Source organism: Bos taurus, chromosome 23 (genome assembly GCF_002263795.3).
Source record: "Bos taurus isolate L1 Dominette 01449 registration number 42190680 breed Hereford chromosome 23, ARS-UCD2.0, whole genome shotgun sequence".
Taxonomy (NCBI): Eukaryota; Metazoa; Chordata; class Mammalia; order Artiodactyla; family Bovidae; genus Bos; species Bos taurus.
The window spans coordinates 44,605,994-44,633,847 of NC_037350.1; the positions used below are offsets into that span (position 1 = coordinate 44,605,994).

The 27,854-nt window shown below is 45.8% G+C and overlaps 1 protein-coding gene across 4 annotated transcripts in view; it reads left to right on the forward strand.

The window, feature by feature from the left end:
• The first annotated feature begins 3,399 nt into the window (after positions 1–3,399).
• Positions 3,400–27,854, forward strand: part of ADTRP (androgen dependent TFPI regulating protein) — a 68,288-nt gene continuing 43,833 nt past the window's right edge. Inside the window, exons 1-4 of one of the 4 annotated variants that reach the window (XM_059880424.1) lie at positions 3,400–3,610; positions 4,267–4,578; positions 16,887–17,021; positions 18,637–18,738. In XM_059880424.1, the coding sequence (XP_059736407.1) occupies positions 4,426–4,578; positions 16,887–17,021; positions 18,637–18,738 (390 nt within the window). In that variant the 5' untranslated portion in view covers positions 3,400–3,610; positions 4,267–4,425. 4 annotated transcript variants of the gene reach the window in all.

A 27,854-nucleotide genomic window follows, 5' to 3' on the forward strand; every position in this document is an offset into this window, starting at 1 on the left:
CCCTTGCGCCAGAATGAAACCATAATCCTTCAACCTTTTCGCCATAACCTCAAGAATTTTGAGCTCCACGGCCCTTAATTCCCTCTCACCATTGTGCTACCTGCGGCCATCACTGTGAAGGGTCTTCCACTAACCCTTCCACTGTGGTTGGTGCTATGGCATGCCTGGAAGTGGGTGTGCATCTGCGAGGGCATGGGGCTTCCCTCCAGTCTCTTTAGAGGCAAGCCCCCTTCAACTACTCCTTTAGCCCAGTAGACATCCTGGCTTTAGGAAGCGAGACAATCACCACCTCTTACTTGAGGGAACTAACACCCCAATGGAAGCCAACGTCTGACCAGCTTAAGGTCACGCAGTAGATGCAAGCCCACATTTGAGCCCCTGCCCTTTTGCACTTCATCATTCTGTGGCTGGCCTAGGAATGGGTTATCGTTTCTGTCAGACAAAACTGTTCCCTGTGTTGGTGGCCATAACAACTTTGTTCAGGGAGATGACATTAATTCTTACTTTCTCCTGCACAACCTCCAGAGTCTCCCCTGCTTTAGTCAATGCATTCATCCTTAACTCTGTCTTCTGTATATTTAGAATGACAGAATAAATTTGCAGGCTAATTTAGGCTCCATTAGTACGCTCTGCCTGCCTCTATTACAGTACTTATCACATCGTGCTATAATTTTTTGTTTACATATCTGTCTCTGCCATTTGACTGTGAGTTCCTACAGGGATTAGCCTATGTCTTGCTCATTGTAGTACTGTACCTCCTCCCCAGAAGCCAGCAGCTGAACATTTTGAGTATAGTAGGTATTTAATGAATGAAACAGCTTTATAGTAAGGTTCAATAGACAAGGGGCTTCCCTTGTGGCTCAGCTGGTAAAGAATCCACCTGCAATGCGGGAGACCTGGGTTCGATCCCTGGATTGGGACGATCCCCTGGAGAAGGGAAAGGCTACCCACTCCAGTATTCTGGCCTGGAGAATTCATTAGACAAACACACCCACTATGCACATATTCATTTATTCAACAGATATTTATAAAGTTCTTATTGTGTGCTTAACACTATGCTAAGCTCTAGGAATCAAAACACACCACCTGTCTGTGTTTGAGAGATAATGGGACACACAAAAAGATAAATTCCTAATTGTTATAGACTGTGTTTCTCCAAAATTCATGAGTTGAAATCTTACCCCCAAAGTGATGGTATGGGGAGATGTCACCTTATGAAGGTGATTACGTCATGAGGCTGGAGCACTGGTGAGGGGGCTGGAGTCACTACAAACGGTGCCCCAGAGAGCTGCTGGCCGCTTCCCACACGTGCAGCAATGTGACTGTCTGGAAAGCAAGCTCTCACCAGACAGGATCTACCGGCATCTTAGCCTTGGACTTCCCAGCCTCCAAAACTGAGATAAATAAGTTTCTGTTGTTGAAAAGCCACTCCATCTGTGGTATTTTTGTTACAGCACTAAGACACTAATCATCATGCAATTTGCAGAGATGCACAGGGTATTAAGGGAGACTAGAAGTGGCTATTCAACATGGCCTGGTTGAGGAGAGGTTCAGGTAAGGGTTCTAAGAGAAGGAAACTGCTGAGCTGTATTAGTAAATGGTTATGGGATACCAAGTCAAAGACGTGTTAGGAGGAGGCCTCCAGGGAGAAGAAACAGGAAGGGTAAGGAACAGGACGTGACATAGCCGGTGTAATTGGAAACTGCCAATTTGGATTGTAGGAGGAGCATTAAGTATGAGACAAGAGTGTGGCAGGAAACAGCATCAAAGCTAGGTGAGAGGGGCCACTTCATCAAGTTATGGGACTTGGATATTATTCTATTAATGATACCGACACAGTAAAGGGACCTGAGTTGAGGAGAGACAGAGATGTTATAAGGTTGGCATTTTAGGTTGAATCACTCCCTGACCGTGTGAAGAACACAGTTGGGGGATGAGGTGAGAATTAGGAAAACCAGGTAGAACAGAGTTACTGTAGTACTAGAAAGAGATGAAGACTTGCACTAGGGCAGCTGCAGAAGAAATGGTGAGAGGAGGACTGGCTCGGGCTGGATTGGGAGATGAACTTGGCACCGTGAGAGAGAGGAAACAAGGAGGACTCCCAGGAAGAGAATGGGTCCATACTCACAGAGAAGGGAGGGAACAGTCAGGTGTGGGGCAAGGTAGTGAGTTCATCTTATACATCTTGAGTTTGGGGCGCATCTAACTAATTGAGGGAATGTCCAACATGTAGCTGAAGATATGCTTGAAGCTTGATGGGGATGGGGAGAGGGTTGGGACCAGAAGTATGAAATTTTGACCACAAGCTAGAAAGCAGTGGTAGAGACCAAGATGATGGCAAAACCACTGCGGTAATACATAGTGTGAGATGGACAAAGGGCTGGACCAGCTCCCTGGGAAACGCCAGGGAGACTGAGGCCTTTGTCTCCTCTCCTTTCCCAATATTTCTTCAAATCCTTACCCATCTGCAGACCTGTGCTTGAGATTTTGTATAAAGAGATAAAAGTCCCTCAATCCATGATGATGCTTACTAGGAATCCATCCTGGGGGATATAGCACAGGGAGTCACATGAGCACCAAGTTTTAAGATGTATCTGATCCTTTCCTCAGAGAATTTTCTGATGGAAGAAGTAGAGGAAGTGGAGAAATATTGCAAAGGGAGTCTGAGGGTGGACAGAGCACATATGGTTCCTTTGTGGTTAGGCATGATGGCTCAGATGGTAAAGAATCCACCTGCCATGTGGGAGACCTGGGTTCGATACCTGGATTGGGAAGATTCTCCAAAGAAGGGAACGGCTACTCATTCCAGTATTCTGGCCTGGAGAATCCCCACGGACAGAGGAGCCTGGTGGGCTACCGTTCATGGGGTCGCAGACTTGGACACAACTGAGCGATTTTCACTTCACTCTGGTTAGGGTTCAGACTGCAACTCAACCTGCCTCTTAGTTTCTGTTGAATGCATTCAGCTCGGGCTTCAATTTTCTCATCTGAAAATGAGGATTACACTAGAACGTGCTTCATAGCGGTGTTTAGAGTGCTGCACAAAGCACTTGGAACAATACCTCCCGCACGATAAGTACTATATTAGGCAATATTGTTATATTCGGTGTTAACTTGGGCTGTGGACCTGTGTATGGGATTTTATATTTCTCATTTCCCATACTGCCCTTTCCTTTGAGAATGGTTCCGATGCAGACCTTATACTGTTGGCTCAGGCTTGCTCTTCCCTCGTGTTTAGCACCTGATGTCTAGGATCCAGTGATTCCTAGGAGGTAGTTTGCTTGTGTTTTGCACTCCAGGTACAGCCTGCTGTTCTTTCCCCTAGTTCCTGCGAGCTCTGATTAAATCACCAAGCACCGCCCACTCCAGACTTACTAACTGCACCAGGAGCACTTCCCTCAGGGACCTGCTCAGAACCCTCCAAGCCAGTTGCCCGGGGGAAACAAGCTGGTGATGTCACAAGGTAGACACTTCCAGACCTCTCTGAGGCCCCCTCTGTAGGGCCTGTGGCAGGGCCCAGTTCTGAAAACTTTGCCCAGCCTGAGCATATTCTTGTCCACTCCAAGGCAATGCAGAGACCCTCATTCCCTTCCAGCGGTGTCCAATTCAGGTATGTTGGGGTCATGGCCACACGTCTCTTCCTGGTTCTCTGGCTACAGACCTCTTGCCGTACTTCTTCCCTCCCAGGGAATAGAAATGCCTATGCAAATGGAGTGTGTGGGACAGCTCTCAGTAACTCTTGGTTCTCTAGCATACAGATAAAAATCCGGGGGGTGGGGGTGGGGGGAGGCAGCTAAAACCCTGGGGCTGATCAATAGAGGATCAAAGGTTATTTCAGATTTCAGAGGGCCTCAGAGACCTTCGGAGCAAGATTACAACACCCTTCCCATTTCTAGTTACTCCCGTCTGTGTGCTAAACGTACCCACAATCTCTTCCACCAATCTCTTCCACCAGGTTTGTCAACCTCATTCTCATTCTCTCAGGATATATTATGGCAACTTCCTCACGCTTCCCTTTCCCCAAAGGACAGGGTAGAAAAGAGAATATTTGGCTGTGAGGATATTTCACTAGACTTGACTTACCGATGAGGTCATTTAATCATGCCCCACCCTAGCCAAATAGTGCAAAGGGCACTTCTTGCGTTGCTCCCTGCCCTCTTCAAAGCCTAAATACTGAAATGCACGAGCAAAGCTGCACATTCCCTGCTATTTTCTAAATGAAGGCATCTGAGACTCAGCCATAATCCTGTCCCCCACGTTTATCAGGAACAGGAGCCTATGAGGGAAGCAAAACCCAGCTGCGTTGGAGTTGTCAGTCCCAGAGGGGTGTGTTTTACGGTGCTCGTCTCTGGCCTGCCCTAGGGCTTCTGCTGTTACAAGGACTCTGGAAGGAAGCTGCTCACTGCTCTCTGCTTAGACCTAGCCATGACCAGGACATCTACGTGTGTATATCACTTGTTTGTCTTGAGCTGGTATATCTTCCTCAACTTTTATATCTCACGAGAAGGAGAGGATCCGCGGAAATCCCAAATCTTTCTAAATGGGGGACAATGGAAGTACCTAACATTCCTTAATCTGGTAAGTACGCATCAGGAAGCAAGCTATTTGTCTCTAATATCAGTGCCTTAAACGTTAACACCCTTTGATTTTATCCAGTACAAAATTCCATGATCTTTCTTCTTCATAGTTTGTGAGTTTGGGCATTCTCTTTTACTTGGCAATTTGCTCTGAGAAACCCACTTTGGGAGTTATCCATAGCTACCTCTTGTGCTGACTAATTGTGAAACACTTTTTAAAATTCTCTTTTAAAGAAACTTATCTCTTTTTTTAAAAATTATTAAAAATTGTTATTTTTAAAAATGTTTAACTGGAAGATAATTGCTTTACAATGTTGTGTTGGGTTCTGCCATGCAACACTTGGAATCAGATATTAGTCAGTTCGTCCCGCCCACTCCTTCCCCTGCTGTGTCCACAACTCCTTGCCCCCATTGGATGTTTATTTCTCCTCTGCTCAAGCCCCCTCATGAATATGCATGTTCCCTTAGCTTGAAACCTCCCCAGTTTTGCTATCTGGGGAGACACTACTTGAGGAGAGATCCCCAGTGTTCTCCTTACCTGCTACAGGTAATAAATCCTTCCTTCTCAGGAAAAAAAAAAAAGAATCTTACCCTGAAGTGCTTCTCAGATGAGCCTAAACGAGGAACTAAAGTCATAGTCTCATGGTTTCCTTATGACATTGACAACATATGCAGAAGAGATTTTGAACTTTGCTTGGGGAAGTCTGTGAGGGAAGGCAGAGTGGCGTATGTTGCGTAGGAAGTGCAATTTCCAGTGGAGGAATAATGCCATTTTACAGCACACCCAGACTAACAGATTTATCTAAGAAAAGCAAATACATTTTGCCACATTCAGATCCCACTTCAATTTTTTTATAGGCTCAGGCTCTATCTTAAAGGACAAATCACCCAACCAAATGGCAAATGCACATTTTCAACCATCCACAAACCAATCACATCGCTTGCTCCTTTCTTCTCTTCCTAGCCCAGCTGACCACAATGGGATGAATGAAATGATGAAGTATAAGTGAACGGGAGAAAAATAGATTTCTAAAAAACATTTGGGGAATATGTAACATTATTTTTGGAGTTAAAAGCTAAGAATGCTGTATCCTTTGGAGATGCTAATTTAAGCTTTGAAATTTTTAACCTAAATGTAGGGTGCAACATAAGTATCTGATTCCAATTCTTTGGCATCATGATCCAGGCATACGTAATGCATGGTAAGAAAAAAAAAATGACTCTCTGTAATGCTAAGGAGAGGAAATTCAGAAAGCTCAGTTCACAGAGGCCTGGAATTTCAGCTTCCTCCTCACTGGTAATCTGACTTTGGTACCTGAAGTTTGAGATTTGAGCTCTGTGTACATGCTAAGTCGATTCAGTCATGTCCAACTCTGCAAACCTACGGACTGTAGCCCACCAGGCTCCTCTGTCCATGGGATTCTCCAGGCAAGAACACTGAATGGGTTGCCATGCCCCCGTCCAGGGGCTCTTCCTGACCCAGGGATCAAACCCTTATCTACTGCGTTGCAGGCGGGTTCTTTACCACTAGTGCTGCCTGGGAAGCCTGAGTACAGCTCTGCCATGCTTGAAAAACATCAAAGTGACTGCCTGTTTCAATCGTAGAATTTTATGAAAACAAGTAAGCAGAAAACAATAACAAAAAATGATTTTGTCGAATTAGAATAATACAGCAAAAGTCTCAGCTTTCTGTATCTATTTGCTTTATATTAAGAATGGTCAATGTAAAGGGAGCAGTGTCAGCCAGGACTCATGATCTAATCAAATCTAAATTCTAGTATGGCTGTCCTATCTCACTCTCAGGTCAGTTCAGTCACTCAGTCGTGACCAACTCTTTGTGACCCCACGGACTGCAGCACTCCAGGCCTCCCATTCCATCACCAACTCCCGGAGCTTACTCAAACTCATGTCCATTGGGTCGGTGATGCCATCCAACCATCTCGCTCTCTGTCGTCCCCTTCTCCTCCTGCCTTCAATCTTTCCCAGCATCAGGGGCTTTTCAAATGAGTCAGTCCTTTGCATCAGGTGGCCAAAGTATTGGAGTTTCATCTTCAACATCAGTCCTTCCAATGAACATTCAAGACTGATTTCCTTTAGGATGGACTGACTGGATCTCCTTGCAGTCCAAGGGACTGCAACACCAACAGTGTTCTCCAACACCACAGTTCAAAAGCATCAATTCTTCAGCACTCAGCTTTCACACTAAGCGTGGCTAACAGCGGATTCATCACCTATTCCCTCAAACCAGCTTAGTGACTTCTAGCTCAGTTACATGTCCCAGAGCCATCACATTTCCAAGACCAGAGAAAGACACTCATCTGTCAAAGACACATTTCCTAGTGCTAATTCCCTGAGTAACAAAAGGAAGACTTTTCTGCATTCTTGAGCAGTATAGTCTCTTTGGACATCTTTGGGCCCTTTGAAATGGGCTGAGAGGGGCTTACCTGTGGCTGTTTCCTTTTTTTTAGTTGTCATCTTGAAAATGTGACTTAATGAAGCATTTTCCAATTGATAAAGATGGGTTAAAAATATTTTTAGAGGATTAATTTAAGGTCAGATTTCAAATACGTGACTTCATGTATGAGCCACATATGAGTAATGAACCACCAAGTCCTGTTTCCCCTCTTGCTAGGCTCTCCCCTTCTCCCCTAGTCGTATCGCCCCTCTCATTGTAGGCACTTATTAATTGGTACCTAGATGACCAGATCATCTCTTCACTGTCCTCTCACTATCAGTCCAACCATCCATCACTCAGATTTCAGATTAATCTTCCCGACAAATGGTTTTGGTTTTATTTTGTTTCAAACATCATGAGCCTGATTGGGAAGTGTGGTCAGCTATTCAAGAAACTAGAGTGGCTCCCTCCTACCTCACAGGATCAATCGAAAGTCATGATCTAGGAGCTCACTGCCTACTTCGCTCTCTTTCTGGCGCTCCCCTCCCCAGTAAGGCTGGTCCGTCTCCGGGAACCCTGTGTCTTCTCCAGCATTGGTCCCCAGGCTTCTGCGGTCACTGCTCTAGCCACAGTCACACCCTCCTTGAACAAAAGGCCCCCCTGCTTCTCCACCACGTTGCTGCTTTCCCAGACCACATGAAATCTCAATCTTCCTTAAAAATCTCTGCTGAGCCTCTTTGTTTTTTCCAGATTTGTTTTTCCCTTTCCCTGAGTTTTTCCAGCATCTGTTAGTCTCTGCTTATTTATGTATTGTTTGCACATCTCCACCCACATGTGATTCTTAACATTTCAATTTGTAAATAGCTCTAGAACAGTAGTTTGATCTCCAGTCTTCACCAGCCCTAACATTCTACGAGTCTCCATTGTATTATAGTGATGGGCACAGATTATCCCCATAATAAAAATTTGGTGCCTTTGTATATTGACTGGACTTGACCTCAGACTTTTCTGCATTCCTGAGCAGTACAGTCTCTTCGGACAGCTTCAGGCCCTTTAAATGGGCAGAGAGGGGCTTACCTGTAGCTGTTTCCTTTTTGTTAGGTGTCATCTTGAAAGTGTGACTTAATGAAGCATTTTCCAATTGATAAAGATGGGTTGAATATGTTTTAGAGGATAAATTTAAGGTCAGACTTCAAATATGTGACTTCACGTGAAATACTGGGCCTTAAAATTTGTAGCTCTTGAGGTCTTAAAGGATCGTGTTTCCTAATGATTAGTGTTAGCAAATGACTAATTAACTAATGGTTGCATTTATAAAGTCACAGAGGTCTCATAACTTACTATAACACTCTTGGATTTATTTTACGTAAATTTACTGAAGTCAGTACCCCATCCTGCTTCCAGGAAATTTACACCCCTCGCCTTTAAATGGGGCTTCCTAGGTGGCTTCTTAGTGGTAAAGAACTGCCTGCCAATTCAGGAGACATGAGAGATGCAGGTTCGATCCCTGGGTCAGAAAGATCCCCTGGAGGAAGGCATGGCAACCTACTTCAGTATTCTTGCCTGGAGAATCCTATGGACAGAGGATCCTGGTGGGCTACAGTCCATGGGGTCGCAAAGGGTCAGTCAGACATGACTAAAGTGACTTAGCATGCCCGCACTTCTTTAGACAGCCTTAATTTCTAGTGGGCTGAATATCCATTATGGACCCTGAGAACAAAGTCTGACTTAATACAAGTCAGCATTCTAAGAGTGTCTCATTTCTTTCTGAGGCCACCTCAGGGGATTCAAAGGATTGACGCCTGGGGCGTGAGGTGATTTGTGGGAATTTCACGGAGAACTGGTCACCATGACCGATTCCTGCCTGGTGCCTAAGGAGAGTAGAGGAAGGAGAGGAGAGATGTGAGTCTCTGAGGGAGTAAACTGACCCGGGGAAGAGGCAGCCAGTTCTCTGTGGAGAGGGAAGGCAGCATAGCCTAGCGGTTATCATTGGCTCCAGGAGCCAATGGTGGGCAGCTCCTCGGTTCTAGCACTCCTGACCCCAGGCTGGATATTTCTTTGTCTCTTACTTCCAAACCTGTCAGACAGAAAAAAAATAGTGCTTAACCACAGACTGACTGTGAGGGACAAAGGACCTGACATGAGGGAAGCACCCAGAATGGTGTTAAGCAGTAAACAGTGGAATGAGAAGATGGGAGAATGCTGGTGAGTTTCTAGTCATCTCAGCTAGAGCAGGGATGGGGCAGAGGGGAGGGGATTTTGTGGGACATCTGTCCCCTCCCTGAGCACCATGGGTGGTGGGTCATGGATTCAGGCACGGATCACCCACCTGCCTCACTGCTCAAGTATCTGCCTCCATGGGCTTTGTGCTCCAACTCCCCAGCTGGCAGAGGCCCACAGTGGAGTCCCTGCTTTATCTACGTAACAGAGGCCCAGTGGATGCTCAAGGGGGTGGGGGCGGCACCCTAGGGGAGAGTCTGCAGGCTCAAGTAGAGGGCAGTGAATCCCACTGAATGTGAAAGCTCCCAGAAGCTGGGCATGGAGATCAGGCAGTGCTGTCGGACACCCTCCGGGTGCTCATGTTGGCAGGGCTTCCAGAGCCTTGATCTTCCACACACGTTACGTTCCCTCCACTCTGTCTGCTCCACTTCCATCCAGGGGTGGTCCTGGATTCCCCAGGGAATGCAAGCTGGGGAGAGGAGATAGAGGGAATTTTCAGCTACAATTTAAATTGGCTTGCAGAATTCATAGAGTTTGCTGGATTTTCCTCTTTTGAAAAATAAACTTCCTTCTGAAACGTGGTTGGAGGTGGTGCCTCATAACTGGGATCTCCAGGGGAGATTCTGGGCAAGCCCCTCCCTGTTTCCCACGCCCCACTTCATCGACAGAGGCACTGATATTTCCCTCCGCTCTTCATATAAAATTGCCCAAGTCAGGCAGCTCTGACTCGAGTATCATCAAGCTGTCTGGCTCTTTGGCTTCCCTGGTGGCTCAGATGGTAAAGAATCTGCCTGCCAATTCAGGAACCCCATGTGTGATCTCTGGGTCAGGAAGATCCCCTGGAGGAGGAAATGGCAACCCACTCCAGGATTCTTGCCTGGAGAATCCCATGGACAGAGGAGCCTGGTGGGCTACAGTCCATGGGGTCACAAAGAGCCAGACACGACTGAGCTACTTTCACTTTCACTTTCAGGCTCTCAGGATGACAACAGCAACTCCAGTGCATAGGTCCTCAGGGATGGCAGAGCAGGGCCAGGGGGAGAGAGATGCTTGGGGACATCTCATCGTCCAAAGTCCAAGGTAACCCGTGAACAGTGAGAAGACAGGGATTCATTTACAGTATACAGAGCCCACTTCCATACTTGGGACCAACCTCTGATTTCCATCATCAGTCTAATATATTCACTCTCAAGCTCAACAGAGTCAGAAATAAATATACTTAACTGTCTATTCCACAAAAACGCTTGAGATCACTGCTTTTACCTCTCAGAGAGCGGAAAGAATGTGGGCTGATAGGAGGGGAGAGTCCCCAACAGCACCCAAATAAAAGAACTGCAATTTATTGAGTAACCACGACAACCTTTTGGGAAGTTCACTCTGCACAGTATAAAGACTAGTGGCTGAAGGAAGGCCTAGCTTCCTGGGTGCCCCTCACTTGCCGTGTTCTCCTGAGTGAGTTACCTACCTTCTCTGTGCCTCGTGCATAGTGGCTGTGTGGTGTGGCGCACGGACTCCTGCCCTTCCCAGCCTCAAGGTACTCAATCCCCAGCTCCTGGGAGGAGGGTTGACTGCTGATTCCTTACATGCGAGCGCCTGTCCCGCAGCTGTCCTCGGCAGAAGGGAGCAGCCAGGACCAGGGCTTAAGGCCAGTGACCAGCGGACCTGGGCTCCAGAGGCTGGCCTCCAGGACAACTCTGAAGGCAGAGCGAGCTCCAGAGCTCCTTCCCAGAGTGCGAGAGCAGCTGATGGCCCTCAGCTGTACTGCCCTTCCGGTTTTCCTGGCTCCCTTCCTCTTGAGCCCTCCTCTTTGAACACTCGGCAGGTAGCTCTCAGCATCTCAGATGCTGTTTCTCGAGGAACCTGACCCACAAAATGTGAGTCAATGTACAGAAACGGTTCCTCTGCCACCGCCTCTTTCTTCTTCTTCCTAATAAAGACATATTAACATAGAGCCTGCCCTGGTCTGTATCATGTCTAATTTCTGGCACCTAACAGACATTCTGTGAATGTTGGCTGCACATGATTAAAACATGACTCCCACTGGTAAGAGTCACTTTCTAGAGAAGCCCACCCCACTGGTAAGACAGTCTACCCCATGGCCATCCTTCCCCTACACAGAAGCCAGCTGTGATCAGCTGCACAACACGGGCCAAGCACTCTGACAAATATATCTTCCTTCCAACCTGTCCCTCAATGTTCTTAATTCACCACTAGATCTCCAGGGAAGCCCCAGTTCAGATCCATTTGGCAAAGGCTTCCTCTACTTGCCCCAAGCGCCACCACCCTGACCACCACAGTTATATATTAATAAAACTCCTCAGAACTAATCCCCATTTGCTGCTTTATTCTGGATTAATCTCCAGTGCAAGTGTTGCATCATTCTGAAGGCGAGACCTGAGAAAGTCCCAGCCTGTCTGAGTCAGGCACGGAGAGCTGAGCTGGGCGTTGTATTACTTGACTCATTCAATCAGAGCTGTAATGCCTTGCTCAGGAAATTTGTGGAATCTCCCTCTGTGGAATTATTTTTAAATGAAGCAATTCTCATTTCCTGGGATAGGTTAATAGGGTTCTGGCTTAAAGCAAGGAAAATAAACTTGATGGCTTAGAAAGGTTAATAAGCTTCTGTGTTCTCAAGATTTTTGTGAATCTTGTGAAGACGTACAAATGTAAAAACTGAATATCCTTTAGCTGTGGTTTCTTAAATTGCACTAGTTATAAAAAATGTAAATTAAGCTCTCCCAGGTGGTAAGTTTGTCAGCTAGCAATAAAAATGGAAGACTGTGAACAAACTTAGATCAGCAGCATTTCAGGAGAAGGCATCAAAGAGCCAATGGAATTACGCAAGAAAAGATAAATTAGAGGACAGCAACTCTGAAGTAAACCCTGACTGAGAAGATACCATCAGCTCTGCTTTTCTGAGCAGCCAAAATAGTTGAGGAATGTAAACAACAGTAGTTTTGTTGTAAGAGCCATAAAAGGTGGCCAGTGGTCCTATCCTCTTTGAATGCTACTGTATTAATTTGCTGCTATAACAGCGCACCACAGGCTAGGGGACTTGAACAGCAGAAATTTCCTCAGAGTTCTGGAGGCCAGAGGTCCACGACCAAGCGGTAGCGGGGTTGCTTCTACAAGCCTCTCTCGTTGGCTTGCAGACGGCTGCGTCTCCCTGTCTTCACGTGGTCTACCCTCCGTGTGGTTCTGTGTCCTTATCTCCTCTTCTTATAAGGACACCGGTCCACCCTACCGTCCTCATTTTAACTTCATCAGCTCTTTAAAGGCCCTACGTCCAAACACAGCCCCTTTCTGAGGTACTGAGGGTTATAACTTCAACATGTGAATTTGGGTGGGGGAGTGGGTACCATTCAGTCCATAACAGCTGCCATGTTCCCCTTGACTATTCTTTCTGTGAGTGTCTTCTCAACATTCCAGTGTATCATCCTTAGAGAATGAGCAGACGAGTGTCCGTTTTGTGAGCTGATTCAAACCTGGCCTCAAGGCCTTCCCTGAAGCCTCCCTCTCCTTGCTCCCAGCTCTGCTGTGAGCATCCTCTAGGCCCTGTGTGCCTGCTCAGTCGCTTCAGTCCCGTCCGACTGTGTGGCCCCATGGACTGTAGCCCACCAGCTCCTCTGTCCATGGGATTCCCCTGGCTAGAATACTGGAATGGGTAGCTATGCACTCCTCCAGGGGATCTTCCCAACTCAGGGATCAAACCTGCATCTCTCATGCCTCCTGCATTAGCAGGCGGGTTCTTTACCTTTGAGGGTTTCCCTGATAGCTCAGTTGGTAAAGAATCCACGTGCAATGTGGGAGACCTGGGTCCGATTCCTGGGTCGGGAAGACCCCCAAGAGAAGGGAAAGGCTGCCCACTCCAGGATCTGGCCTGGAGAATTCCATGGACTGTATAGTCCACGGGGTCTCAAAGAGTCAGACACGACTGAGCACCTTTCATTTTCTTTACCTTTAGGGCTACCTGGGAAACCCTCAAGCCCTCACTCTCCCTTATTTATTTCTCTTGGCAACCCCCTATCCCCTGCCTCCTGGGCTCCTCCACAAGGGCCCCATAGAGACTCCTTGTTGATGCAGACGGTGGCGCGGCACTGCGGGTGGAGATCAGTGGAGACAAGGTTGCCTCACGTCCACAGTGGGCATCTCTCCAAGGCAGCGTCCGCCTTCGAGCTGAGGGGAGAGGGGAGACAGGGTTGATGGGTTTGTGGGCTCAAGTTGTGTCGGAGAAGGAGAAGCCCCGGAGGCTGTGAGTAAGAGCCGGTGAGAGCCCACTTTCCGTGTTCTGCAACTGGGAAAAGGCAAGAGAAAGTCAGGATGCGCTTGACGTGGGATGACACAAGGAAGGTCCCTGCGGAAAGCGGTCACGTGGACTTCACATGCTGGGCGGAGGCCGCTCTCCCCGAGGAGGGAAAACCTGGCAGACGCTCAGTGCTCAGCGCGTGATGAATTGCCGTGTTGACAGAACGGTGCAGGCCTCCTCACCGGGGCCCAGGCCCCCGCCGGCCCTCCCTGACTCCAGCAGCTGCCTACGCTGTCCTCGGGGGGCGAGCTGAAGGCCGCTGGGGAGGAAGGAAGGAGAGGCCTCTGCAGCCAGCTTCCGCGGGCAGAGGCTGCCCCCCAGTTCTGCAGCTCTTGAAGGGGCAGAACAGCAGGAGTGAATGACAAGTCCGGGGGTGGTGGCAGCCTCTTCCTGGCCTTTAAAACTGTTGCCCACGGTGGTGCCAGTGGTAAAGAACGCACTTGCCCATGCAGGAGACTTAAAGAGACATGCGTTCGATCCCTGGGTGGGGAAGATCCCCTGGAGGAGGGCATGGAAACCCACTCCAGTATTCTTGCCTGGAGAATCCCATGGACAGAGGAGCCTGGTGGGCTAGGGTCCCATAGCGTTGCAGAGTCCGACACGACTGAAGTGACTTCCCACACTTTGTTGCACACCCATCCTCGCTGGAAGGCCCCCTTCTGGCTTGAAGCTTCCTCCTCAGGGTCAGATAGGCGTTCTTGCATGTTCCTGCTTTTCTATCATCTGGTCATTCTTGGCTACTTTGCGGCCCCTCCTGCCCCTTAGAGGAGGGTGTTTCCTCAGCCTTGGCTGCCTGCTTCTCTCCTCTTCCTTCTGTCATCTCTTCAGAAACCTCATTCCACCATGGAGCTTCACTTTCTGCATCTGGGCAGCCCCGCCTCCCTGGAGACTGTGAGGTCTGCGTTTGCAAAAGCAAGTTCCTCTAGACAAGTGATTCTCAACCTTGGCTGCTCTGATGGAATCACCCGAGAGAATGTTTTAACATCCTGAAGCTAGGTTGCACCCGAAGACTCATTACATTAGAATCTTTGGGGGCTGAGAATCAGACTTCGGGATTTTTTGGAGTCATTTTTAATTCTCCCACCTGGAGACAGTGGTCTCTGGTCTGAGCTCCCACAGTGGTTTCATCTTTGTTCTTAGACAACTGACACGTGGTTTGTTTGTTTGTGGGTTGTAAAGTCTGGCTTGAAAAACAAACTGGGTTTCCTGGCCTTGATATTTATCAACCATGAGACTTCAGGCAAGTTTGTTCAGCCTCAATTTTCTCGTCTGTAAATGGGATGTGGAGAGGAATAATACTACTTACCTCAGGGGGTTGCTACAAGAAACTGAAAGCTTAGATCAGTGCCTGGCATACAACAGGAAATCAATAAAAGTCAACTATTACCCCCAAATCAGCTATCATAGTTTTGAGTAGTCAGTAAGATTTGTAAATGATAAATTTGTGTCTAATCCAGTGGTTCTAGAACCTAAGCCTTTAAAAAGATCACCTGAAGAGTTTATTAGAAAACAAATTCCTGGGCTCTATCCCCAGAGTCTCTGATTCTGCAGGCTGGGGATGGGGTGGGGAGGGGCTGAGCACCCTCATTTCTAACAGACTGGGGGGCATTGCAGGTCTGAGGACCCAGGTGGGAGCGTCCCTGCCCTCTTCCCCCAGCGTCCTTTCCTGCTCACCCCTGCTGCCGCAGGAGTGGCAGGAGGCCAGCTTGGCTAGAGGTCTTCTAGGGTCCCGGACACCGAGATTGTTTTCCAGCCACCGACGTGGTTGATCATTAATTAGTCCAACTGCCCAGGTACCAGAACTTGCCTGACTCAGACTCGGAGCAGAGTCCAGGTTGTTCTTTCTGTACCAATCAGAGCTCTCAAGGAACAGGATGGATTCTGAGGCAATAACTCAAAACCAGCTCCTAGTCTGTACTGTCATGACACTTTTTAGAAGCTGTGGGTTTGTGGCAAACTGTGCGAATGGACAGAGTCTGCTCTGATTGTGATCTATGTCCTCAAAAACGACCCTGCTTCTTTTTTTTTTAATAAAAAATTATTTATTTTTAATTGAAGGATAATTGCTTTACAATATTGGTTTCATTTCTGTCATACATCAGGGGGGGCTTCCCTGGTGGCTCAAACGGTAAAGAATCTGCCTTCAATGCAGGAGACTCAGGTTTGATCCCTGGGTCGGGAAGGTCCCTGAAGAAGGGAATGGCAACCCACTCCCGTATTCTGGCTGGGATGGTTCCACAGGCAGAGGATCCTGGTGGGCTACAGTCCCTAGGGTCGCAAGGAGTCAGGCGCGACTGAGTGACTAACACTTTCACTTTCACTGGCAGATATCAGCTGGAATTAGCCATAGCCAATGTACGTATGTACATAGCCATTGTACATATGTCCCCTCCCTCTTGAACCTCCCTCCCACCTCCCACCTTTCCCCTCTCAGGCGAGGAGAACAGACTTACAGAGACGGGCAGGGGGGAGGAAGGAGAGGGTGAGACGGACAGAGAGAGAAGCAGGGAAGCACATACGCCGCCATATGGGACACAGATAGCCAGTGGGGATTTTCAGGATGACGCAGGGCACTCAGACTGGTGCTCCGTAACAGCCTGCTTCTGTTTTACCCTCAAGGTACTCAGATGTACCCGAGCCCACCAGGTGCTCTATCCCTGTGGACTGAAATCACTCCCTCAGACAGATAGTCTCTGCAAAGCCTTCAGATTGACCCTCTTTGTTTTTAGGTGTTTTTTTTTTTTTTAGTTTATTTATTTTAATTGGAGGCTAATTACTTTACAATATTGTAGTGGTTTTGCCATACATTCTCATGAATCAGTCCCCTCTTAATGAGGCGAGGAGGGGGCACTGGCTTCTTCCTCAGACACGCAAGATGCTGCTGTGTGGGTGTCCCCCGGGGGAGCACAGAGGTCCTTCCCGGTGCTCTTGACCCTGATTCTGGCTTCTCTAATGAGATTGCAGCACCAGGCTTTTAAAGCCATTTTCTTCCGAGGAAGGAGCCAGAACACATCCACCACTGAGTCTGGTGCTGTGCCCTGGTGCTGTTTACTTGATTTTCCCCTCCTCTGTGCAGCCAGGGCATCTATCTCATTACATTCTCCTGTTAAGCGGACTCTATTCTGTTTCCATTTTCGCTCAAGTCCATTATGCTAACTACTGTACACATTATTATCCCCTAAACAACTTTACACATTCCGTTTTAGTGAGCAAGGTCAGGGCCCAGTGAGCTGAAAGACCAGCCTTCCAGTTGGCTCCCAACCAGAACAGCCAGCAGCCCCCTGCTTCTCAAATCAACCCTGCTCCCAGAGGGATGGCGCTTCACGTCAGTGAAGAATGTATTAATTAAAGGAAATGAAAATGTGCTCATTTGTTGTAATGAATTTAGGTCTTGCAGGCCATTTTCTTCGGGGTGGCCTGCCTGGAAGATGTGCTGAAAAGAACCAAAGGGAAAAAAGACATTAAGTTTGTAACGGCCTTCAGGGACCTGCTTTTCACCACACTGGCTTTTCCGATATCCACAGTAAGTTACAAAGATATACAGGTGATATAATGCATGTGTCATATGGACCAACGGTTCTCCTAGGCAGCAAGAGCCCATTACTGTAATCCATGGCAACTGCATTTGCATAAATAGCCCGAGGACTGCATTGCACTGCCCAGTGTCTTGGGGAAATAAGACACATCACTGCCAAGATTTATCATTAGCTTTTGTATCTTTGTGAATGTTTGATATGAGATCCTTATTACTGTCTGGCAGGGAAGTCTAAAGGACCTTTCTTAACCAAAATACATCCAAGATAACCTTGGTTCCAACAAGATGACGGGAATGGAGGGTGCTAAAGATGGACAGGGAGGCCTGGCGTGCTGCGATTCATGGGGTCGCAAAGAGTCGGACACGACTGAGCGACTGAACTGAACTGAAAGAGGGAGATGAATAACTTGCCTTTCCTACATTTGGTTTCACTTGAACCATAAGCATTTGTTACTTTTGCAAGTGGAAACCATTTTTTTAAAAAAGGTATGAAACCTTCCAAAGTTGACATTTTGAAAGGAGAGAGACAGTCTGTCTGAAATACCTGGGGTGGGGCCCAGGTGGGTGGTGCCTCATGCATTTTGTTGAATGAGTGGACATCGGGAAAAAGCAAGACATATGCCAGGGGCAGTTGTAGCTGGTACTGTCCACATTTCTACAACATCACTCACGATCTCATTCAGTAGTTAGAATGAAAACAAACTGAAGCCAGGCACGCCAGCGGCCCAGCAGGGCCTGTAATGAAAAATGACTATCTCCTTCCACCTGTCATTGTCCTGCTTCCTACAGTATTGAGACTTTAAACTTAAATCCAGCATGAAACTCTCCAAGCACTAATGAATTCTCAGATGGCAGAGCAAGTACTGGCATTCCAATCTTACTTTGCAGGACACCTTCTCCTCCACCCCCAAAAATCTTCTAAAGCCCAAGTTGCTTAACAATGGAGTTTATTCATTTTTTCTAAGAGTTAGAAATTGAGCCTTTGGAATTTAAGAAGATAGGACAATCAGAAGATTAATGTTTTGTTTTGTTTTTTTATCTCTGCATTGATTTTGTAGCATGGAAGGCAGAGACTGAAAAGATAGCCAAGGGGTACAAGAGGATGGAGATCAATCCAGCGTTCTGAGCAAGAAAGAGATCCAACTGTCAGTTAACTAGCTTGGTGGATTATCCTGGGGGCTTGTCACTTATCCTCCCCCCCAACCCCGACCCCGTCTCCCTGCTCCCCTGGCCACGCCTACCTAGAGAGTGGGCAAGCCGTAAGGCTTAGCCACTCCATTTGGCTGCTTTCAACCTCCTGGGGAAGCTTAGAGAAGAGAAAAGTCATTGGTTAAAATGAAATGACTTAACGATCTGCAAATTCTGTTTCTCTACATCCTCTTTGCCTGCCACAATGACAACTGATTCCTAACTCTCTCAAGTCCCCAGAGACTGAGAGTTGTAATTCTGTGATTAATAATTTTTTCCTTCATTTAATAATTCTATATAAGAATGTATCTTTAAAACTGGTATCTATTTTTATTTTGCTATGTTTCTCAACTATCTTAGGAAGCACTGATTGAAAATAAACCTAATGGTGTTATTTTTCTGTTCTATTTTGCAGTTTGTATTTCTGTCATTCTGGATTCTCTTTCTCTATGATAGAGAACTCGTTTACCCTAAGGCCCTAGATAACATCTTTCCAGTGTGGCTGAATCATGGAATGGTGAGTAAAAGGAAAATTTAGTGAATCCTGAAAAGCAGTAGACTCTGTTCTGAGAACTCCAAGTGCCTTATTTATGTTTCCAAGCTTCTCCTCAAGCCCCGGCATCCCACTCACTCCTCCCGCTTCACCCTGTCACTGTTTATTTAAAGAGCACACAGAACATGAAATGAACAAAAAGTGGTGCTGTAGTCAGAATCACTGAGAGCAGATGGGATGTCCAGGCAAAACTCTTGCCAAGTTGCTTATGAAGTCATCGAAAAGACATGAAACCAAACGGACAGGCAACTTCTTGGAGGTTCCAGTCCTGAAAGAGAAGCACCTTCAGCAAATATTAATAACGTGTAATGAGATTCCTACCTGGGAATTGAATCAAGCAAGCTTTAAAATTAATCCATCCTGAATGTTAACTAGACTTACCGTGGTAAACATTTTGCCGTACATACGAACGTCAGATCATTATGTTGTACTCCTGAAAGTAATATGTAATTCCTGTCGATTATACTTAAACACCTCCCCCACCAAACCACCCAAGTGTTCAAAGCATATGTCACAGCTCAGAAGTAATTTCTTAGTCAATACCTGATCAGGAACATTTATCACAAAGTGTTCTGCATAATTCTGTTTCCCATTTGATTTTTTTATTCATGCATTTATTTTTGAGGAACTGAAGAGTACACAGGACCTGTTCTGAGTTATTCAGGTCACAGTATCTGGATGCCCCTGCCAGTGGCCTGCACAAGCAGAGCTGGAGCAGGCCTGCCCAGGTCTGGGATGAAGGAGGAGGTCTGAGTCATGGGCACGAAGCCATCGTTCAGAGTGTTTGCTCCACTTCTCAGTATTTACAAAATGTATTTCCACGTTAGTCAGGTGTTCAGAAGGAGGTCCGAGAGTCTGTGAAGCAAATGACGTTTAAAAACCTCCGGGAAATCACAAGGGAGTTGCGTGTCCAGGCAAAAGGAGAAGGGGTCAGCAGAGGAGGAGATGGTTAGATAGCATTACTGACTCAATGGCCAAGAACTTGAGCAAACTCTGGAAGACAGTGGAGGACAAAGGCACCCGGCATGCTGAGACCACGGGGCCACAAGGACCCAGACTTGACTGAGCAACTGAACAACAGAGTGTGTCAAGGCTCCTCGGGTTCACGGACTTTCTTGCACCCTCAACTTTTCCACTGTCCAAAACGTACACAATTAGCAGTTTGGAAAAGCGGCTCCGTCCACTAACTCTGCTCCACCACACGGCCTGTCCCTTAGGAAAAAAACATACTTTCACTTGAAATATGTTCTCAGTGAGATACTAATTATTAACTAAGGTATACAATTCCAATCTCATTTAGAGTTCAGGACCAAATGTATTAAATAAATCCCAGTGCTCAGAGACCCCTCCTACAACCTTCTCTGTGTCAGATCACCTCCTCACCGTCCCAGCTTCCCATGAGCATTAATCTGAAACCCTTACATAGGGAATATTCTGAATATTTGATGGCACTTACACTGTTAAACGGGCTTCCCAGGTGACTCAGTGGTAAAGAATCAGCCTGCCAATCTGGGAGACACAGGAGATGTGGGTTCAGCCCCTGGGTCAGGAAGATCTCCTGGAGGAGAAAATGGCAACCCACTCCAGTACCTGGAAAAATCCCATGGACAGAGGAGCCTGGGGGGCTACAATCCATAGGGTCGAAAAGAGCAGGACATGACCGAGACTGCACTCACAGACACACACACGTACTGTGTTAAGCCTTTTCCTCAAATAGGAGCCCATTTAATTCACACAACTTTCTTTAAATAACAACTATAATCCTGACTTTTTTTTCCAAATTTAAAAAACACTCAGAAAATTTAAGTGATTTACCTGGGGCCACTGAACTCATAAGTGGGACAGTATTTAAATCCAAGGCTGATTCACTCTTCGTCACCTTATATTACAGTAAGTGCAGAACTTTTGGTTTGATCTGGTTTCATAATTCACCAGGCAATCAAAAAAGATGTCACTTTGCTGATTAACATAGCAAAGTGAGAATTCTCACTTAAAAAAATCCAAAACTCCCATCTGCCTGCTAATAAGCCAAAGCACTACTTAAGAAAATGAAGCTATTTGAGACAACTGACTGAGCTAGACGTTACTGAAATAAAAAGGCAGAGTATTGAAAGTGTCTTTTATCTGGAGCCAAATACATATATCAAATAAATACCTTTTCGAGGTTTTGTTAGCCCAGCTAGTAGTTTTCTTACATCTATTTCAAGCTTCCTACCTCTTTGGGGTACCATTTTCCCTCATGGAAGTAAAGTTAGGTTTCTTCCAAATAGTTGTGATGGTGATGCCTAGCACTTGTGAGCTTGCTAAACAGCCATATGGATTTTTGGTACTTTTGGAAGCAGACAGCTTGATAATGTACATCCTATCCATCAGTTAATTAGCCAGGCAGATACTATACAACAGAGAACACAAAATAGTTGCATACCTTCACAATTGGGGGTTTCTTTTGACCCTGCTCCTTGACTTTTGGCCAATCAGGTAACCCGAATCCTTTAACGTGAAGGTCAAAAAAGGTGGGATGAGAGTGAAAAAGAGAGCAAAAAAGGCAACCTGCCCTGTGTCAGACACAGACTCTTCTGTGATTTTGTTAATTTAATTGGAGAACCTCTCAAGAGAACCATTTCTGGTGACAATGTTGGTGTCAGCAAAACCAGCATTGGGTACACCCAGTGGGATCATCCCCAAACTTCCAGGCTCCTTTTCATGTCTGACCCACATCCAGTGTGCTCACGACTGCCTCTCATCCCTCTCCCCCAGCCTGCCACCCTTACTCTGGACATTTTCTGTCCTCAGTATTAAAGTCTCCTGGTCTGTGGCCTCAAGGAATGCTCTCTGTTAATTTTCTAAATACTGGTACAAAAAAATACAGAAATGACTGTTACTGGGTTAATTTGTCAACACTTCCTACATTGTAACAGTGTCCTCGTGTGACAACTCAAATGAGTAAATAAAAATACCCAGAAACCACCACTGTGGCGGCCAAAGTGACGATGGGTAATCAAACCGGCATGGATCTAGCTGTCTCCACGTGGGGCTGGGCCTGGCCTTAAAAGGAACCGGTATTGTTCCTTTTTTTCTTTCCACACTATAAGAATTTCTTCTGTACAAATCCAGTGTTATGCTTTCCTGAAAGGGCCTTTCATTTCACAACAGCATTTGCGTTTGCTATTCCTTAGCTTTGGAATATCCTTCCTGTTGTCATTTGCGTTGCTGCCCTGGGATTATTGATATTTGTGCAGTCCTTCGTAGTTTGTAAGGTGCTTATCTACACATGCTCAATAATCGGGTGGTATTTTCAAATGCAGAGGGCCTCTGCGGGGGTGGGTGGGGTTCTCTGATATTTTCACCTTTCATTTGGAGAAACCTGAATGATGTAGGTTGATTTCCAGAGAAATAAGTTCCCCAGACACCCCAGGTTAGGATCTAACTGTTTCCTCAGTTACTGAGTCCTCCTCCTGCTGTTTAAATCTGTCTTTTCTGGTTCTATCTTTAGTAGTCTTTTAGATAATGCCTGAGGAGTTAATGTTTTCCTGGCAAAACCTGGTGGAATACTTTGTCGTTTCTTTCCCTTCTTTCATGAAGACTGGAGAATGCTTAGCAATAAAACAGTCAGGTTGATCTACTTTAAATAAGGCAGCCTGACCGTGGTGGATGTAGGCATTTAACCGATGTTACTGTTTGGTTTGAATATACAGCAAGGATAGAAAAATGTCAATTAAAGGTGATGATCAGCTTTGCACGGTCTTACTGCAATGGCAAGTCTATTATGAACTAGAGGGGTTAGACTGGAAGGAGACCAAAGACTTGAAACATAAAGGTTTTAGAACTACACTGTGTCAAAGGGGAGAGTGGTATTTCTTCATTTGACAAATATTATGTCACTATAAGATGATCACTGGATTTGCAGTAGTGATCTCTGGTGACTTGCAGGAGAGAAGTTTGATCAAGGGGGCCAAGGAGAGCCTTGGTAGTGCTGTATGTATTCGATTCCTGCTGCTGCTGTAACAAACTAACACAAACTTAATGACTTAAAACAGTACAAATTATTATTTTGCAGTTCTAGAGGTCAGAAGTTCAAGGGGTTTCCCTCGTAGCTCAGTTGGTAAAGAATCTGCCTGCAATGCAGGATACCTGGGTTTGATTTCTGGGTGGAAAAGATCCCCTGGAGAAGGAAATGGCCACCCATTCCAGTACTTTTGCCTGGAAAATCCCATGGACAGGGGAGCCTGGCAGGCTACAGTCCATGGGATCGCAAGAGTTGGATATGACTTAGCGACTAAACCACATGTTCAAAACGGGTCTTAAATGGGATAAACTCAAGGTGTCAGAGCACCGCCCCTCCTGGCAGCTCTAGGGCAGAGTCTGTTTCCACGCCTTGCCCATCGACAGTCTGCCTGCGTTCCTCGGTCCATGGTCTCCTCCTCCTTCACATCTGTTGCACCATTAAATTCTTAAATCTTCTCTGAACATTTTGTACTCTAGACCAAGTCCACGTTAGAAAAAAAAAGCTGTGACTGTCAACAATGACCAGAGAAGGGTGTTGGGAAATAACTTGTCATGTGACTCTGCAGAGGGAAGAGCGGCTCTAGCTAAGCCAATGACTGGATGTGTCAATGCTGTAACCACAGGAAAGATCCTTTTTCACAGCCCTGCCCTAAAGCTCCTGGGCAAGAATGACACTAGAATCATTCATCACACCTTGATATTTACTTTGGTATTTTTTTCAGGTTTAATCACTACAGTGTTATTTATAAATTGTCCTCTTGCTTTAAAATACCTTATTCTTTCCATTCATCTCCTAATCTAAAGTAGATTAGGCTCTCCAATGGGACTAGAGAAACACTGAGAAGTTAAATGAATGCTTAAAACTCAGCAGTGAAATCAGAAGCTAAACTGGGATTAGAAGGCAGAGTAAGCTGAGTAAGGACAATAAAGCCATCTTGCCCCTCAGGAAGTCTTAAGGTAAACAGAGGAGATTCTGATAATGAACTTCCAAAGGATTACCAGTCCACTTAGAGTTTTATATAACTAGAACCAATCAATCACAGTGCCTGCTTTCTTCATCACTTGAGAGCAGGAACCAGAATGGTGAAAGTATATCTTTTTTTTTTTAATCCCAATTCAGAGAACTTCCAATGTGTGCTAAAGAGTAGCTTTCTTTAATAATTCTATTATCCAGTGATACTCTATCAAGGGGCTGCCTTTTAAATAGAAGAACACCAGTAGAAAATACATCCCAATTTCAAAATCAAGGTCAAAGATTTTTAATGACCAAAAATTATACATGTCTTCTAAGAAGTTACTGGGAATTTGAATAAGTGAAATCATTTGGTGCCCTTGAGGGTTTGCTAGCAGTTCTCCCCTCCTGTGTGATGTAATTAATCCCCACTTCCATGGGAACCATGTGCAATACCACCAAAAGGATGCTAGAGAATAACCAGGATGGAGAAACTCACAACAGAAGATCCTAAACCTCCCTGAAATTCCAAGACAGATAAATAGAACCTAAGTAGGTTCAGTTCAGTTCAGTTCAGTCACTCAGTCATTTTCGACTCTTTGCGACCCCATGGACTGCAGCATGCCAGGCTTCCCTGCCCATCACCAACTCCCAGAGCTTACTCAAACTCATGTCCATCGAGTTGGTGATGCCATTCAACCATCTCATCCTCTGTCATCCCCTTCTCCTCCTGCCTTCAATCTTTCCCCGCATCAGGGTCTTTTCAAACGAGTCAGTTCTTTGCATCAGGTGGCCAAAGTACTGGAGTTTCAGCTTCAGCATCAGCCCTTCCAATGAATATTCAGGAGTGATTTCCTTTAGGATGGACTGCTTGGATCTCCTTACTGTCCAAGGGACTCTCAAGAGTCTTGTCCAATACCACAGTCCAAAAGCATCAATTCTTCAGTACTCAGCTTTCTTTATAGTCCAACTCTCAGATCCATACATGACTACTAGCAAAACTAAAGCTTTGACTAGACAGACCTAAGTAGGTAGGGGAGCATTAAAGTCCCATGATCTCAGAACAGAAGTGAAAATGCCCACAAGCAGCCTGGTAGAAAGTGGGAAAGCCTTCTCTGATAGATCTGAATGGACATCCCCTTCCTAATTAGGGAGCCAGCACAGAAAAGCCCCTTCATGCTTCTAGCTGCTTTGTTACCCGGCAGCAGACACTGAGAGCTGCAGAGTCCTGCCCTTGAACAGGGAGCTGCTGACAGACTCAACCAGCGCCCACATCTCTTTCCCTGGTCTCTTTATCTTCTCTGCCTACAGAGCAATCACTCATGCCTAACTGGGAATTGAGCCTCTCCAAGTCCTCTAATCTTACTCTCACCTCCAGGGCTTTGGGTTACCAACCAGGAGATGATTTCTATGAGCTTCCTTGGTGACTCAGTGGTAAAGAACTAACCTGCCAGTGCAGGAGGTGCTGATTCCATCCCTGGGTCGGGAAGGTCCCCTGGAGGAGGAAATGGCAACCCACTGCAGTATTCTTGCCAGGGAAATCCCATGAACAGAGAAGCCTGGTGGGCTGCAGTCCATGGGGTTGCAAAATGTCACACAGGACTTAGCAACTAAACCACCACCACAACAAGATTTCTATAGAGAATTATCTAGTCTATTTGATGGTGATTCCACTTGCCCACATATTATACATCCATCGCATGGTTTCCTAGCTCTCACATGCTTATATTCTAAGTTTTGAATTCCCAGCCCTGCCCTCTGTCCCTCCCAACTCAATGGGCACATTCATTTATATATAGGTACTTGCTTGCCAGGTGCTTCCTAAATCTCAACAGCTCTTCCAACCCACTGTAACTTACCAGCTTCAGCCCTTTTCTATCACCTTCATGTACTCATTAGACTCATGCATTTTCTCTAAAAGTTTATATTTAGAACAAAGCCGAAGAGGAGTGAGAACATGGAGACGAGAATGAACTCTTTCTCTAGGGACCTAGGGAGTTCGTGAGTGTTGAGCCACGTGAGACGGGGTGACTGCCAGAGCCTATGGGAGTATGAGCAAAAGATTTGCTCAAAGAGAAGATCCTGCTCTTAAGCTCAGTGATTCTACACTGAGTGCTGAATGTATATGCACCGTCTTTTAATACTGGTCTGACAGCCAAAATGGCCCAGATGCTGTTAAAGAGCATCTCCATTATTATGAAAATCTGTAGGCAGGTCATGCCCACTCCCCCTAGTCACTCAACGAATCAGCTATCTAATTATGAATGTTTAATAACAGAATAAAAACCTGACGTTAGAAACAAGGCTGCCGATCAGGAGCAAGAGGGCATGGACATTGATTACTTGAAAATACCATTTTTGCTACTGTTTTAGGACATGTGACTAACAGACAATAATGTAGTGATATTTCCCTTTTTAGCCAATTCGTGCTTGACATTCTTTAGCAGCAGTGATTGGCAGAGATACTAAAATACTTAACCTATCAAACAGTATTTAATAAAAGTCTTTTGTCTCCAATCAACCTAGGGAGTTTAGTTTAAGGCTTATATGTGGGAACATTTTTAATTAATATGCATACTTTTTCTGACATATTTTAAAATACTTTGTGAACCTAATCATGTCAGAGTTAGTGGCATTAAAATATCACGGTGATCACAGAAATTGTAAGCTTAGCAAAAAAGGTGCTTAAGAAATATTTGTTGAATGATATTTGACAACTGGAATATTAAGCTGCCTATCCAATGGGAATGACACTTAATATCTTTTGAGACAGTGACTTTTAGAGCATGGTATATATAGTCTAAGACAACTCCAGGTGCAGATCAGCAGGAAATGTGCCATCTGGTGAACCAAACTCTATCTTCACAAAGCCCTTTCACATCTGTTAAGGTTCTTCTTGGGCTAAAAAGTTTGAAGGGGTAAATATTAGGAAGAAAGGTGCTGACCCTTGATCCCTAAACCTCAGTTGGGGATGAGTGGAAGCAAAATGTCTTGGCTCTGGGTCTCAGTTGCAGAAATGGTTGATCTCAGATCAACAAGTTTTCTACAAGTTAAAGTTTGATTTAATGTAAAGATTTTACTTAGGTACCAGAAAATCTCAGTTCTAGCCCCATTTCTGGGATTGTCTTGCTGTGTGGTGTTTGGGAAAGCTAATAGAGTTACATTGGGTATTAATTCCTTAAAATAGGTGTGTTTACTCTTCTTAATTCTCCCTGATGCTATTGTTGTTCAGTTGCTAAGTTGTGTCCAGCTCTTTGTGACCCCATGGACTGCAGCACGCCAGGTTTCCCTGTCCTTTACTATCTCCCAGAGTTCGCTCAAACTCATGTTCATTGAGTTGGTGATGCCATCCAACCATCTCATTCTCTGTCATCCCCTTCTGCTCTTGCCCTCAATCTTTTCCAGCATTAGGGTCTTTTCCAATGTGTCAGCTCTTCAAATCAAGTGGCCAAAGTATTGGAGTTTCAGCTTCAGCATCAGTCCTTCCAAGGAATATTCAGGGTTCATTTCCTTTAGGATGGACTGGTTTGATCTCTTTGCTGTCCAAGGGACTCTCAAGAGTCTTCTCCAGCATCACAGTTTGAAAGCATCAATTCTTCAGCATGTAGTTTTCTTTATGGTCCTACTCTCACATCCGTACATGATTATTGGAAAAACCATAGCTTTGTTGACAAAGGTGATGCTATTAGGAGCAAATAAAATAATATGTGTGCAACATAAATGCTATCAGGGATATGTATCAACCTACGCCAAACTGTTGTGAACTTGGAATCATCGTCACCCCTTATCCATCCTCCTCTGTGTAGCAAGGGGTAAGCTTGGAACCACACGCCAGCTCCTAGAATCTCTTTCTCCATATGGTTCCAGGTAAGAACCATGTGCCAATGAGAGGCACACCCGTGAGATGTAAAAGTGGAGATGTAAAGTAAGGAAGCCATTTCTATCTAATGTTCGTTGAAAACAGTTGTGCAGACGTGAGATTAGCATCAGCTCCTGGACAGGCACCCAGGAATCACAGGCTTTTATCCTCAGCGGCTAAGTTCAAGGGAGGCAGTGCCCAGAGACTGCTGAGATTTGCTGCAGCTTCTTGGCCAGCTCCCTTGATCGTTCTCTCGTAGTGGAA